Source organism: Phaethon aethereus (assembly GCF_964289735.1).
Source record: "Phaethon aethereus genome assembly, chromosome: 3".
Classification (NCBI taxonomy): domain Eukaryota; kingdom Metazoa; phylum Chordata; class Aves; order Phaethontiformes; family Phaethontidae; genus Phaethon; species Phaethon aethereus.
The window spans coordinates 516,590-533,205 of NC_138576.1; the positions used below are offsets into that span (position 1 = coordinate 516,590).

A 16,616-nucleotide genomic window follows, 5' to 3' on the forward strand; every position below is an offset into this window, starting at 1 on the left:
GGCAACCCAGGGCAAAACGCAGTGTTCAGATAGGTAGGAGTGACCTATCTTTATTTTCTTGCACCAATTCACTTGGCTGTGCTAACTAATCTCGCAGGAGCAACCACCCTGGGATCATCTACGGAAGACTGGAAGGCTGCTGACAAGTGTTGCCAAACACACGAAAATGGATAGCCGGCCTGAGTCATGCGCTTCAAATGCGTTTTAAGTCCAATGTTGACTTGCAAAATTAATCTTAAAATGTTGTTACAGCCACCAGACTCCTGCCAGAGATGTGGGAGGCCAGATAACGCTTTTATGAGAGCTCAGAAGTAACTTGGCAGTTCTGTTTTTCTGATCTAACTCACTAACAGCCCATATATGTGCAACCTAGTGGCTAATTACCCCTATGTAATTTTTTTACTACCCTGTAAGACATTCCAAAGCAGAATTAGGACCAATTCTCACTCAAGGCACATTCAAACCAAAATTCAGATTAACACTGGTTTCACTAGGAGGCAAGGCTACCCAGGACGGGAGTTACCCACGTAATTACAATCAATATAAATTAGTAACTAGCAATTACTGACAATTACTAATATTTATTAAGAAGGAAATAAACAATCAGTAATTAGTAAACCAGAGAGAATCTTCAGCTCTGGACCTCTTGGCTTTAGCGATATAAACCAGGCAATAAAGGCTTTCTTGAGTGGAGAACATATGTGTGAGGAAGCTGTTCCCTCTGTGGATTTATGTGGTTTGTAGTAGATCAGTATACACTTTAAGTATAAAGTAAAATACTAATATCAGTTGGAAAACAATGAAAAAAGAGAAAATTCAAATTAGAAAAGAAAGATGAGCTGGATGCCTGTGAGAATATATTAGGATAGCTGGTTCTTAACTGCAGGTTTATTATCCTCCTTCAATTACCTTACAACTCAAAGTCAATACTAACCAACAACACTAAAACCCAAGAATGGAGCCTGCCTCTGAATTAATGATGAACATAGTCTTGGGGGGAAAAAAAAGAATTGCTCATGATCATATTCTTCCCTGGAGTACACGCCAGAGAAGATTCAAGTGATAGGTACCGTCAAATTCCAGTAACCTGCCTCCATCAGCTTCTAACGCTGCTTTACAACATGTACTTTGGCCTGGTTTACCTTATTAAGACTACACTGTTTCACAAATTAAACCAATTATTCAATACGTTGCAGTCTAATTCCTTTCAGATTCTGGAATTTTTATTCATCAGCCCACAGATCCAGCCTGTGAAGCAGCAGAATGCATGAAGGCCGTGGAGATCAAGCCATCTAACATCCTTCAGATACCAGGTGAAATGGGCAATTGATCTTCCCAATATATTATCTTTGGCTTTTACAGACAGAAAATCTTGGCTCTATCAAAGTACCACGGCAAAAATCTTGTGATGGGCATAAGATTCTTCTCTCACCAAGAAAGGCTTCAGTAGGAAGGATGTAAAGATCGTTAACTGCTTCAGGTGAGTCTCCTACAGGGAGCTCTGTAAAACAGCATGTTCAGAAGCACTTCAGCTTACTTATTCACTGAATTAGTAAGTGCTAAAAAGACTTACTGATGGTAAGTTGATGGGTTTCTTTTTTTTTTTTTTTTTTTTTTTAATGTGTTGAGAAAACCTCGTAGACTGCAATCAATGGATGATCCTTGCAAACAGTGTTGAAGTGCATGGCACTCTCACTATGAAAGGTTCTACAGATAATCATCAGCCTTTAATAATTTTGAAATCCTATGAAAAACACAATCCAATCTTTATATTACTTCTTACTAAGTGGACAGTAAAATTTAAGTTACACATACAAATGTGGTGATACCAAAAGTAAAAGTCTACTTTTGTTAAATTAATTCTTCTACGTGTTGAAAGTCTCCACATTTATTTCTCTCTGTTTGTTCTCCACTACTTCTCCTTTAGAGTATTGCCTACTTTACTCTTTAGCCTGTTCATCTTTTGGTTTCTGCACACACCATCTATTCTCAGCGTGCCTTTTCTGTGACCTCCTCTTTGCAGTATTTTTAAGCTATTTTAAAGGGCTTTTTCCACTGTAGTAACAAACACTATATCCTATTATGCTACCCCTCCATTTTTTTTGTCAAACAAATGCAGTGCTGTCTAGAATGCTGTACAATCAAGCCACCACTGCAGCTTCACTTTCTGAAAATTACAGGAGAAAGATAATTTCCCTTGATCCCAACTTTTTGATAATGCTTCTCAGTGCAGCCGACAGTGAAAAGAGCACAGCAGGCTGAACGAGCATGCTACTTCACAGGCAAGTTACCTCTTCTGAGTATCTCATTTCCCTGAGAAAGAGCCATTTTTTCTTTCAATTAGCTGAGATCTACTTTAGAAATTTCTAATAAAAACCACCTCTGTCTCACCCTTGTCGCTAACCTTGACCTCCTGCCTGTTTGATATCATCTGCAAGCACCTCTGCATTCTGCAAAGATGGGATATTCTCCCCTTCAAAAAAGCAGGAAACACAAACAGAAAGCCCCCAGTAACATAATCCACCACCACCGCTGCAATCCCACCAATAACACAATCCCCTTCCCCATCACTGCAAACCTCCCCAGGTAACACCACCCACTCGCCCATCAGTAACACTACTGTATTTTTACCACCTTCTTCCTCCCCGGCTGCTCATCTTGTTTCTTCTTGACTTTAAGCTGTTTGTAAATAGCTGGGGAAAACTATGTTTTATGAAGTGTCCGTAACATTTGTCACAACGGGATCTCGGTCCGCTTGGAACTTGGATGTACTACTGCAAAATCCCCAGTATTGACAAATTTCAACTCCAAATAAGTAGTTAAAACTAATAAAGAATTTAAGACTTTGAAAAAGGTTTCACACATCCTAGAGTCCAATTTACGGTCTTATTTATCTTCAGCTTTAGATGGGAAAACAGTCTGTGTGCCTTTATTTTCAGAGGCTTTCAGCCACTTAACATTTCCTTCTGCCACAGAAGTGTAACTGTAGAAACCAGCCAACACGGCGCTGCTCTACCCTCAGCTTCACCCGCCGCTCTCCCGGGAACGGCTAAGCAGGCAAGCGTTTTGTTTACTTGCCAAACGGGCACGGTACATGGCTCAGCGGGATCTGCACCGCTGCGGCCGTCCTATCAGTCTGATGGTAAGCGTGGTTGACGATCCAAAGTCAGTCAGGCACATAAACCACATACGTGCTCTTTTTCTGGACACAACGTTTCAGCAACCTTCCTGGACCCAGGTATTCATGTTTTTGCTTTTCCTCCACACTGTTAAGTCATGCAGCAATTTTCTTTCCCCTTTTACCGATCACCTAAGTGCCAAGGCATTCATGAGAGGTTTCATCCTCTGCCTTGTTCCACAAGGTTCTCGAGACGCAGGTATCAGCTTGGCTCTAGCAATACGCCAGCACTGCTTCGCAGGTGTGAGCGTGGCGAGGGACAACTGCAGCGCTCTCTTGCAGAAGTCCTGCTTTCCAGCACAACAATTCTTTTTAAATTTTACAGCCTTTCTGACATTCCTTCTTTAGCAAACTCTCTCAGCCTTCTACATACCTAGATCTATCAGTGGAGGATACTTATGTTTTTTCCCAAGTCTATCAATAAATATTCAAAAGAAACAGTTTCTGCTTCTTTTTCATCATGTACAGAATAAACAAACGCGTGAGAAACGTTTGCCACCAGTGATCTAAGTGTTTAAGGAATCAATAAGGTTTCTATGTAGCTACAATTCAGTACGTGGCTACTAGCTGTCCCAATGCCTAGTAGACAACCCCTTCGTTTTGAGCTGGTTATTTGAGATTTGCATTTTCGGGTTTCCTCTCCTCTGAAACACCTCTGAAGTTCAGAGTCAGAGGCAAACTACCGAATTATGTATGAGTCCAGAAATTCCAGAACTGTTTCTATAGCACCACTTCCACGATGATACATTTTAATAAATTTTTCAACTGAACCAGAAATTGAGGTCTGAACAGATCAGGCAAATAGTATGAAACTATTCTTTCTCCAGGCACGGCCCTGGCTGGCACGCACACTTTCTGCTGCTACCGCAGTGGGAAGCTGCAAAACTGCATTCCTCAGCGGTGCTATCTAAGTTCATAAGCAGCAGCAGACAAACACAGTTTTCATGATCCAAAATGGTGTCTACCGACCAGCAAGCACATCTGGCTTCTCCAGATACCAGAGAAAGCTCAAAACAAAATAAGTAAAATAAATACTCCTGAGAGGCTGGAATGTTTGTTCTCTTTTGTAACATAAAAAGTTGAAGGAGACCCTGCTCTGCACACTCTTCAGGTGATCGGACACTCCGCTTGTATGGCCACAAGTTAAGTTTAAAATACCTTTCCTGTTAATGATTGAATCACTCTCGCTATGACACTAATCCTCAGTTAGAATCAAATGCAAACCAAGCACTCGGGGTTTGGTTATTTCCGTACACGTATCATCGATGCATCAGTCAAGGACTGTCCTGGATTCTACATTTTTATTTAATATACAATCATGTTTCTAGCCAACTTAGCTATATATAAACCATGAACAAAATAGGACCTATGTAGTGATGCCTGCACAAGTGTGCAACTGGCCTATACATAAAAGTAATTTTAAGTACTAGGAACAACAATTCAACTAATTTTTCCCAGAGACCCAGAAGGCAGATGTCAGCACGTGGCTGCACCGTGCGGGGTCTGGCCCTGCTCAGCCCGCGAGCCACGCACACTGCTGGCGGCTGGAAACGCTGCTCTGCCGCCGCTTTCCGATAGCAGGGATTCGGCTCGCCGTCCTGGGGGATTAGGAAAATACTGTGAAGGGACCTCCTGCAAAAAACATGGCAAGTGCCGAGGGCGTATGCTCTTAACCGAGTTCAGACAGAACTGAGTTGCGGCGGAGTCCGACGGGCAGCACCCCTGGAGTCGCCTGGATCTGCACAAACAAGCACGGCTGAGGTACGTGCGTCAAACGCAAACGGACCGATCGCCTTCTGCTGGGAAAACTAATACGTTATTGACAGATACCACTGAAAAACTGTGTTATCTGTGCAAAAGACATGAGAAATTGTCAGTAAAATGCAACTGTGATGTTCCGTATGTTTGAAAACCCATTGCATCTGTATTGTGTGTTGCCAGAACCTTTTCATTTCAGAATGGTTTATAGATCCTGTCTCTGTGCACCTGCCTTCCTATCAAAGGCTACATCTGTTAAAAAAATACTACTTCCATCATGGAATTAAAAATTGTAGCTGGAAGCTACAAACTACAGTACTAAAAGTCGTCTTTCTACCTTTTTCTAATTTCTACTTATAAATCCCATCCACCTCTACCAAAAGGGTAAACAACTGTTACGGTGGGCTTAGAATTTCGTAGGTAATAAAAACTGAATTGAAACTTGGTTGGCAAGAATACTTGCTTGAAAATTGAGGTGTTAAAGTTATCCTGTTCTGTCTGTCTCTCTGCTCTCCCCCAATATCTGCTTTTTTTTTACTGATACTACTTGTAAACTACACAGGATGCAAACAGGAAGCAAGGCAGCATATCCACCCTTCTTCTATACTGAAAATGGGTAAGCAAGCAAAAAAAAAATTTTCAAAGTCAATACACAGGGAACCTTCCCTCTTCTCCCAGCAGAGGAATTGTGCCGAGCAGCCAAGTGGATTAAGTAGAAAGAAGCCAAGACGGTAAGCGAGGCGAGTATAATGCGTAGAGGGACCTGGTGCTGCAGGAAGGGAGCTGAAGCTGCCTCCAGCTCTCAGCAGAGAGGGCACAGGCTCACCCAGGTGCCCAGGGCTGTACCTGCCTGTGCGCGAGGGCAGCGTGCCCTCTGCTGGGAAATGACGAGTTATAAAAGGTTTTTTCGCATCATCTAAAATTGGAACCCATGTGACGGTGGAAGCCCGCACACAGACAGCAACGTGACAGGGACGCAGAGCGCACCGCTTCGTCCTGCCTTCCCTTTCGGCTTGTTTCTGGGGGACTGAATAAAAACATGTCTGAAAATTTTTAATAGCTTTAAGGTAGCCTAAATGGGAAATTAAATGAACCAGAAATACGAGAGATGTAATTTTGAGAGCAAAATCTCATTAACAGCTACTTACAGTATTGCTAGGCTTTAACTCGGCAGATAAAAGGGTCTGTCTTTTGTTTCAGATTCGATCAGTACCCAGTGTAACGACTTCCCAACGGAAGCCATAGATATTATCACTGTTGAAACAACTAAACATTTGTTTGGTTTGTTGTTACATACTCCAAAGCCACCATGTGAAGGATGGTTATAAATAACAAACATTCCATTATTTATAGCAGGAAGAGCATTCTAGCTCAACCACAGTTGATAATAAGCCATCAAAACTCATACTGTAGGGTATAAGCCTTTAGGGTAACTTGGCTATTTTAACATTTTACCTGAAATTTATGGATCACAGAGACTGCTTAAGTTTAGTGGTCTAAACAAAAAATAAACAGAGTGAACAATGACTAATCTACACGCTTTCAAGATGAACAATTTAATTTCCAGTTCTGCTGCGCATACATAACTAAATGAATCAGTGTTTAAGGATATTTAATAAAACCAAAATTGAAATATCCCAGAAGGAAAATGTTGGAAAGTGTTTGAAGGTTCCCTTCCCCCAAACAGGCCCGAACAAGCAGTGTGTTCATACAGCAATACCTCTCTTTCAAAAAAAGGTTTCTACCTGAACTTACATACATATATATATATTTAAAATCACTGCAAAAAGATATACTAGATATATATTACAAATATGCATATATAAAAAAATCATGATACTGTGTGATTTATAGTATCAAAAAATTATCAAAGGCACTTCAGAATTTCAGGGAAAAGAATCTTATGAAAATACTTATTTTTAATGCTTATTCTGGGTCTTAGGACTCCAAAGCTCTGAAAATACACCATCTAAGGCTGAACTAGATCTGGCTGACTTGAAAACCCAGAATTTTTTTTTTTTAATTGTATCAGAGAGCCAATCTCTGCAGTTCTGCAGAGCAGGAGTCTTTGGGTTTTCACTCAAGAAATTATTATTGAGTAAACACAGAAGTAGGTCATGCTATTTCAGCTGGGGCTGCACCAGTGCCGAGCAGAATGAAGAGTTCTGATGCGCATTTTGCAGTCACGTCTTCCTTTCTAGACACCAATATAGTGTTTTCTCAACACTCTGACATTGCTTTCGAACGGAACGTACATCAGCAACCATATTCCCCAAACTGTCTTCTGCAGAACTGCTCCCCAGCCATGAAACTTTGCAGCTGCTTAGTCCCACTTGAGAACTCTGCAGTTTTCTGTACTAAACTGCACTTTTTTTGAAAACATAAATGAACCAGAATAGACACCTTCAAATTCATTGCCCTTGCTGGATGTTCTTCATCTTTTTATCAGGTTGAGCTTCGCCCCTTTTCCAGCAGTACTAGTCATCCAGCTAGTGAAGGCAAAGTGCCCTACCGAAGGCTGAAGTGAAAAAGACGCTTCAGATTCCCTGACCTCACCAAGTGATGAATTTCCTTGTCTTTTACCTAGCATAATACAGTCCAAATCCAAAACTAAGATATATTTTTAAAAATTAAGACCCATTTTCAATTTTCACCAAATTAACACACAAGACTTGTAAAAGATAAAAAAAAATTAAAAGAAAAAAGAGAGACCTCTCTCTCAACAGATCCCTCTTCCATGCGCAGTTTATAGGAGATAACCCAATCTGTAGTAATATTTTATATATCCCTGCATTTTTTAGTCCATTTAAAACACTTTGTTGCTTAGGAACAGGAACATAAATGCTCCTTATGATTGCCTTATTGTTTACTGAAATCCCTCATATTTCTCCATTTTTGTCCTTGATTTCCACCTTGTATCTTTGCTTCACCTTTAGATAACCTTTAGCCTCTTCGTTTCATCTTCCTTTGACTTGGAATCTGACTATGCTGAACAAGAAATGTAAATGTCTCCTTCACGCTTCATGCCTTTTATTCTTGTGGCTCACGTCCAGGCATAACTCCATAGTTGTACTATACAATCCTCCTACAAAGAGATTTACATAAGCACACCTTTTAAAAGTGTTCCTTCCATTTCTCCTACTGTTGCAACTTCCTACTAGTATCAGTTACATCTTGTTTCTGTGCAAGAGAGCCAAATTTGCTGCTGCTGAAGTTCCTTCTACAGACTTCTGGATCAATTCATAAAATTGTAGAATGACTTAGGTTGGGAAAGACCTTTAAGATCATCATTTTATGTACCAATGTTTTCATTAGATAAGATACTAAAATCTAGTCTTTTTCAAGGTTCCCAACTATCATTATTTGCTTTCATATATTCTTTCATTTTGTTCTGTAAAAACTCTGTTTCCCAATACCTCCTGCTGTTTCCAGTATCTTCTACTTCCAGTTCTGTGCTTTGTTCAGCGTTGCTTCTGTATGTGCAATTCCCTCTTATTCTTCTGCGTGAAAAGTACGTAAGGAAACAGTTCCAGAGCCACTACCCAGTCCTGAGGCCAGATGGCAGATAATCTCAACTCTTGATCTCCAAAGCAATGTGGCTGCACCCAGGTTTTCTACTAGGCCTGGTTCCTTGCCTGGGTCAACTCCTAAACCTTACCTTAGGAGTTGCTTGGGAGAGTGCTGTTTGGCCCATGCCAAAGCTAGGGATCGTTCTGACAGTCCTGCAGTTCAGATCATGCAACAACCTGCACTGTTTCATTTACCATGAGAGTCACAGCCTGAATATCCTCCTTTGCCATTTACATAACTTCCCACACCTCCCAATTCACATTATATTTTAAAATCAACTTATTCTGTACAGTCTTGTAAGAACCAAATGCCTCAAAAGTTAATACTGAAACAAAACAGGATGACAGATTCACAGATCACAGACTCACAGCAGGGTTTGGGTGGGAAGGGGCCGTTAGAGGCCATCTAGTCCCACCCCTGCAGTGAGCAGGGACATCTTCACCCAGAGCAGGTTGCTCAGAGCCCCGTCCAGCCTGACCTGGGGTGTTAAACCCTAGTACCAGATCAGGGCACAGTCCGTCTCATCTGAGCCGCTGCAAACACAGGTCAGAGACTTCAGAAGGAAATAGCCATGTTAGAGCTACTATTTAGAGACATCTTTGTATTAAACAGTCCAGACTCGATTTACACTTCAGGAGATGATAATCTACTGGTAGTTCAGATTAAACATTCCAGAAGTTTATTACGCCCACAGTTTAAAAAAGGACAATATTTAAGACTGAATTTTCCTATCTTTGCCTTCCACCTACTGAATAGCATTAAGCCCCAATTTTCTAAATTAAACAGTAATACTATAATGACTCTTCCTCATGAAGATAATTACTAATTATAATCCAATCATCATTTGAATTTCTCTTTGAATAAGTAAAAGGGCCAGCTTAATCTTTGCCATAAAATAGGTTTTTATATCTAAAATTGTCTATTATTTCTTGAGATGTAATTATCAGAGTCATCTAACTGAATGTTATTTCTCATATAATTTCTTTAAGGCTTTTTAGTTAAGAGTTTTCAATGCATGTATTTACAATTGTCAGGACAATGACAATACTAAATTTTTCTCTCAAAGAAATATTATCTTGAAAGATGCTGCTTGGATAAAGTTCATTTCTAAGCACAACATTCATGCTAAATGATTTACCTTTCTGGAGAGGTAAGGTATTGCAACCTTTAAGTCTTTTTAAGCTAGAAGAGAGAAAAATTTCAGAAAAGTAGGAGTGATGTGAAGAGGGGAAGAAAACACATGTGTTAAGGCCTTGAGAAGGATGTTGCTGTCTTGTGTGCTTTAAACAGCACTGAATACAGTCACAATCATCAATAAATTAACATTACTTGTAATGAAAACAGTACAGTTTACCTACTTACATGCTCTTGCTATTTGAAGTCCCACTGTGCAGTTCTAATATAAAAACTTTAACTTTCAGAATAAAAGTAGTACAGAGGTGGTTGTTTTAGCATGACAAACAAACGTGAGTTACCCAAGAGGAATGCTCCTTCATCTGATGCTGGTTGCTATGAGGACCATTTGCATGGCCGCGCCAAAAACAGTTTTGACAGAGCTGGTAGTTGTGGCACTGCTGGCATCGGTAGCGGAAACCCATCATGCTCTCACACCGGCAATATGAACATTCCACAGGATGGAAGACTTGGTGGAGATGGGGAAGGAAGGGAAAAAAAAAAAAAAAAAGAAGTAATAAGCAAACTTTAAGAAAACCTTGACCATCAAATGTCACTGGAGCTTCCAAACCGCGCCCCCGCCCAGGTTCTTAACCACTAAACCAACTTGTTATTCTGGGCAGGTCATGGATTTTGAGTGCAGAGTAATTTCGGTAAGATTAGCCATAAATTTAAGTTGATGATAACATAGCAGTTCCACCTGACATGTTCAATATTTCTTCTTCAGATTTCTTCCTCCTCGGATACACTCTGACCCAGAAGTCTCCATGAAAGTCCAACAACATTGAGAATACATATGAGTGGACAGGGAAAGCAGAAAGGTTATATTCACAAAGGTTAATTTCTGCCTAAGGAGATCACTTTGCCCAAGACTCAGCTGAGAGGGCTTATCACTGAGGAGGCAAATTCAGAGCACCATGATGGGCTCCTGCTCTGCATCACCTCTCACCAAGAAACTTCGCTCGCTCTTCCCTGACTGTGAACTGCCTCTTGTACCTCTATAGCTTAAACTGAAGAAATCCCCAACATACCTCTAAATCCTAACATCTCAAGAACTGGAAAATTAAATTAGGTATGACATGCAGTGTCACCATCATAAGCAGGCTAAAAAAAAAAAGCTTCTTCCCTGTTGTTCTACCCATGATCAAACGACGACAGTGTCACTCCGTTTAAGAGATAAGCCTTCAGAATAAATGAGAGGATTATGAGAATGAGGTAAAGGAGATATCTTACTATGTCAAACACATCTCAAAAGGTGAGGCACAGGAATTGGAATGGAAGGATGAAGGTGAATTAGAGCAACAAATGGCTTAGCATTGCTGTGGGTCTAGAACATAAGTAATTACAGACAGGTATAAATAACTGTGCTATGGAGAAGGCCACAGGAAAAAAAGCATGCTCGCTGGCCAGTCAGACAAAGTTCTTAGATAAGTCTATTGTAAACTACTGAAAGATGCAAAAGAAATAACTGGAAAGAGTCCGAAGTTTTGATCTAGGATAAAAATTATGACTTAGCTGTTTGAACAGAGACGGTGCAATGCTGCACAGAGCAGTAAAGTTAATGCAGAGGCATAGAGCTGCTACGGGAAGGTTTGGCCAGTTAAACAGTGCAGAAGTGCCTGATACCTCATGAGTGGATGCATACGCCAAAACTGTCGAAAACACAAGGGTAACAATTAAAGCAAAGACAACTTGAGCATTGACCTGGTCAGGAATGCCACGGATAATTAAGCCAAGATGATCAGGCAGATGACACCTTATTGCAGCATGTAGCAATACTGTATAAAGCAAAGGACCCGATCATGGTAGGTGATTTCAATATACAAATGCCCAGTGGGAATGGACTGAGAGGAACTGGTGACTTTTTTTTTAAATAGAAAAGGTAGAGAAAGCAATGAAAAGAAAGACTTCTAGATTTGTATCAAAGAAACGGTAGAAAACAACTGGTTGAAAAGGAGATCACAAATGACCTTAAGTCAACATGCCAACACAGTAATTTTGTGAATTTTAGGAAGCAGAGGAGACAGAACATGACTTCAGTGCAACACACTTCAATAAACTCACGAGAATTAGTAGGTAAGTTATAACAAGAAACAATTCAACAGGAAAAGGGAGTTAAAAGAACTGTCAGTTTCTTAATGAAATGATTCTAAAGAAACAAGCATAAACTACCTCAGTGCAGAGAAAACTGTAGTAAAAGACCAATGTGGCTAAAATTAAGAGCTCCTCAATAACCTAAAATTCAAAAGGAAGCTTACAGAAGCAAAAACTGGGACAAATGAGGGTTAAAAGAATAACTCAAATATTCAGAGACGAAGTCAGAAAAACAGAACAAGAGAGCGCGCGCAGGGGATTTAAAAGAGACATTACAAGAATTGTAATTACGATCCTTGAATGGGTGCGAAATTATACATATATTAACTGACTTCTCATGTTATTTTACTTGTAGAATACATACTAGAAAAGAAAAAATAAAGCAAAGTACTGTAACCACCTAAAGAAGAACAGAGAAATGAGCCATGGACAACATTTGCCAAATCAATCCAATGTCTTTCCATGACAGAGTAATTGACCTTGAAAATAAAAACCAGGCATCAAATGTCATCAGTTTTTCATTTTACTTCAGTAATTCTTACAAAATTGGTCTCCCATGATATTCTCGTGACAGAAGGAAATACACAATAGATGAAAGGACTGTAACTTGGATGTGGATCTCGTTGGAAAAAGACCAGACAGAAGTTAATAGTCAAAATGGAAAGATCTAACAAGCAAAGGGCTTTATTCCAGGACATGCACTCGTCAATATTTTTCATAAAGTTATTGAATGATCATCAAAAGTGTCCAATTTGGGGCATCACATTTCAAGGAAGATGTGGGTCAATTATACGTACAGGCGAAAGCAATAAAAATGTCTGAACAATAACTAGTAGACATCTTAGCTAGGAGTACACTGAGAAAGTATCATCAAACATGCAAGAGGTACTTACAAAAATAGCAATACACTCTCCAGAGCCAGGGGCCAAAAAACAGGTACTTAAGGGTTTAAACTGCAATAAGAAAAAACTCATGCTAGAACATTAGGAAAAAACTTTCTCAGCCTAAGAATATTTAAACACTGACTTCACCCCAGCTTCAAGTCCAAGGAGGTGTTGAAACTTTTTGACAGAGGATTTTAAGAAGCATCAAGGCAAATCTTTCAAGAATGACTACAAACATTCAAGTTTGCCTTTGCAAAGACAGACAGATGAAGCCACAGGTTCCCAAAGCATTTTTTTTTTTTTTTTGCACACCCCCCACCGCACTCTCTTGCAATATGTTTTCTGCTTGTGGCAGGATTGCTGCCTCCTGCTAAGCTACAGCATTAGGTCACCGCCTTAACGAAAGCCAATATACTGGTATCAGCTGATTGCAGCATGTTCTGTCTACGTCTGTGTGCCACTTCATCTTGTCTCTTCTCCCCCACCTTTTAAAAAATGTCTCTAATCTTCTCTGACTTGATGCACTAAGAAGAGATTAGTGTTGATGAAAAGGGGACAACAGTAGTACAGAGTCCTGAACCAAAGAATCAAAACGTTGAAATTGATATGCTTGATTTAGGAAAAACAATAACAACATTCTGATAAAATAAAACATGAGGCAAAATAATAATGGCAACAGCACTCAATGTGCTGCAAAAAGCATGCTCTAAAAATGATTGGTAAAGAGAAGATTGGAACAAGTATCTGAGATTATTAGATCATGGGCAAGGTATCTGGCCATCAAGACAGAAACCAGAGAGGTGCAATTTCTGGTTTGTTTGGGGGTGTGTCTTTGGTTTGGGTTTTTCTTTTTCATTTTCTGAAAGTCAAAAAATTCAGCTATGGATGGGAAACAAGTAAATGAAGAGGCATGTTTCCTCCCACAATCAACCTGCTCTCTTCCCCTTCCTGGCTTACTGGCAGGTGGTATGTCATGATCAAATGTAGATATTGCTCTTTTCCCATTTTTTGTTGATTTCTGAATGCCATAAAATATGGTGTTGCAAACTTTATTTCTCTTCTCCCCTGTTCAGATTGCTTTTCAATGCTCCCATCTGCATAAATCCAACTGGATTGAAGTTGCTGTAAAGTGGTCAATTGAAAATTCTTTCCATATTATTGACATGCCCAACTCCATGTCACACCTGAACCACCATGACCCCTCTTGCCTATGGACTGTAAGAGCTCACCTCATGTTCCGATCCATTTTCCTCTCTCCTTCCTACTCGTCCTTTCCTGCCTCTGAAATACTTGCTCTACTCAAAATTCTCATGCTTCATTTTCTCTGCCTCAGCAATCTGAATGTTTGTTGTTGACACTTCTCTTTTGAAGGAGTCCCGTTACCCAAAGCTCTCTGCCACATATGGGAGTGGAAGTTTTACATTTCTTTCCACCTTTCACTGCATCCCAGTCTTCAGTCACTCCCTTTTCTGGCTGCCAGTACTTCAGACTCAAACTTCCCACAGGGCCCTTCTTGAGGGAGACAACCTGCTCCTTCCTACCTTCACTCCTGCCAGCAGACCAGTTCCCTATGGAAAGTGCAGGAAGGGCAGGAGAGGGAAGCAGCTAGAGAGACTGGACCATGAACCCAGTTCTCATGTCCGGCTTTTCCTCCTTTCTCTGACTCCTGATCATATGTATATATTCAGCAAGTTTTTGCTTTCCCTTCTTTTTTTCAACTGATAGTCAGTGACTGTCACTGTATTTCAATTCCCTCCCAAGTGTTCTGCCTCTGTGGGACATGTCCTTCTACATCCCATCCCATCCCATCCGACCGACCCACCCCGGCATTACTAACTCTGCTCAAGCTCCTGCATTGCAGAGTATCCTCAAAAGAAATCTCATCACAAAACTAACCTGACCCACCAAAGTTTGGAAATTCTTCCAAATGAAAATCAGAAGAATGTGATGGGTCCTCTCTCCTCTTGCTCTTCTTCCCTCCTCCATCACACAGATACTTCTCATTTGCTTTCTTCTACAAACCCGTAATTTATTCAAAAATCTTGTGATTTATGTCAGACTCTTCATAGCCATTCTGTCTTTATCATTAATTTCTTCGGTCTGTTCCCCTTGCTCTCCAACATCAAAATATATACACGATTTAGGTTTTCAGATTCCAAAGACCAAAAAAATTGACCATATTTTCTTCTCTAACTCCAAGTTCCTTTTGTCTCTAAGCTTACTGAATGCATGCTTACTGTCTCATGTCCCTCTCCTTCAGTTCTGATCTTAAGAAATCCCTCTGCCTCTCACATTTCCACAGAAGCTGTTCTGGTCAAAATACCTTATTACTGTTTCCCACACAAATGTAGGTATCATTATTCCACCAGGAATTTTTCAGTTGCAAACCCCAAATCCAGTATTCCTCCTTGCCTTGAAATCTCCATATACTGCCCTGGCTCTGTGTGTTCATATTTTATAATATATTTTGATTGCTGATGCCAAAAACCATGCTGTCTGAACAACGCCCCTCCCATGGAGGCAATATGGGGGCACAAGCCCCCTTTCAGTACTTAAAGGGGCTGATGAGAAAGACGGGGACAGACTTTTTAGCAGGACCTGTTGCAATAAGAAATGGTTTTAAACCAAAAGAGGGGAGATTTAGGCTAGATCTAAGGAAGAAATTTTTGACAACAAGGGTCATAAAACCCTGGCCCAGGTTGCCCAGAGAGGTGGTCGGTGCCCCGTCCCTGGAAACAGCCCAGGTCAGGCTGGATGGGGCTCTGAGCAACCTGCTCTGGGTGAAGATGTCCCCGTTCACCACAGGGGTGGGACTAGATGGCCTCTAACGGTCCCTTCCCACCCAAACCCTTCTGTGACTCCGTGATTAGGGCTTCCAAAATACGATAGTAATATAAATGATAGATAGTTTTAGAGGAAAATTGTGGATCCATACTTTGGATCTGCATGTTGTTTCAAAGTACTCTAATTTTAAAAGTACATGAGAAAGGTAAGAGAGATGCAGGACTGAATGACCAGAGACTGGTCTGGAACTGAGAAGCAGATCCACATCGCCTACTTACACGTGACAGAGCACTTCCATAGGAAAAATGGCATTAATAGCAAAATGCAGATAAGTAGGGGAAAAGAACAGAATCTTTATTAAATCATCTAGGAGAAATTCTCAGAGACACTAAAAAACTAACAGTTAAAGGAAAACGAAAATATGGCAGCTGCAAAATGCAAGAAAAGAAATCAAAGAGGAAATAATAAAAGCAGAAAGCTAAAGCATGATGAAGATATAATAATTCAACATTTTTCACATAAAAATGTTTCAAGGAAGACCTGGAAAAAACCCACTGTTCAAAACTTTGGCTAAGACAGAATTAATGTTGGAAGAGAAATGCTTTGAAGAACTTGCCATGACTATAAATACAAACTTTTATTATAGTATTCTTTTACATGTGGTACTAATAGCTACATCTGTAAACAAGACCTACTGCTACAAGATTTTGTTTTGTCCCAGTAGACACAGGCCAGCAATACTGATACGTACATCCAGGACTTCTAAATGTAAAATACAAGTGATACTGTTAGCTATGAGATAAAAATGCAATCATCTGCTTAATTGAGCAATGCATGCCAAAAAAAGCCAAATACTCCAAACACTGCATTCCTTATAAAGCTGTATGTAATTTTACCACAGAAATCATGTCTGGTGTATAACGCCCATGCCAAACTCCAGGTTTCAACTCTGACTTTCAGATTTTTCCATGGAAACTAGTCAAATGAGCGGGAAGAGAACTATTCCAGGAGATTAACATCCTTGGCTAAAAATCAATGAAGAGAGGCCTGCTTAGGTGGCAGTTTAGAGCAGGAATCTAAACCTTCCTATTGACTAAAGCAGGAACCTGACCTCCTTGGTCTAAATCAACAGTTGTGAGTACACCCAAATGCTCTCTGGTCCTGCATTCTGCTGC

The 16,616-nt window shown here is 40.3% G+C and overlaps 1 protein-coding gene across 8 annotated transcripts in view; it reads right to left on the reverse strand.

Annotated features, from left to right (window-relative positions):
- Positions 1-16,616, reverse strand: part of DTNB (dystrobrevin beta) — a gene marked incomplete at its 5' end in the record, with an annotated part of 196,188 nt that overhangs the window by 138,683 nt on the left and 40,889 nt on the right. For all 8 annotated transcript variants that reach the window (XM_081998026.1, XM_081998024.1, XM_081998025.1 and 5 more), the window contains one exon: positions 9,982-10,148. In XM_081998026.1, the coding sequence (XP_081854152.1) occupies positions 9,982-10,148 (167 nt within the window). The remainder of the gene's footprint in view (positions 1-9,981; positions 10,149-16,616) is intronic.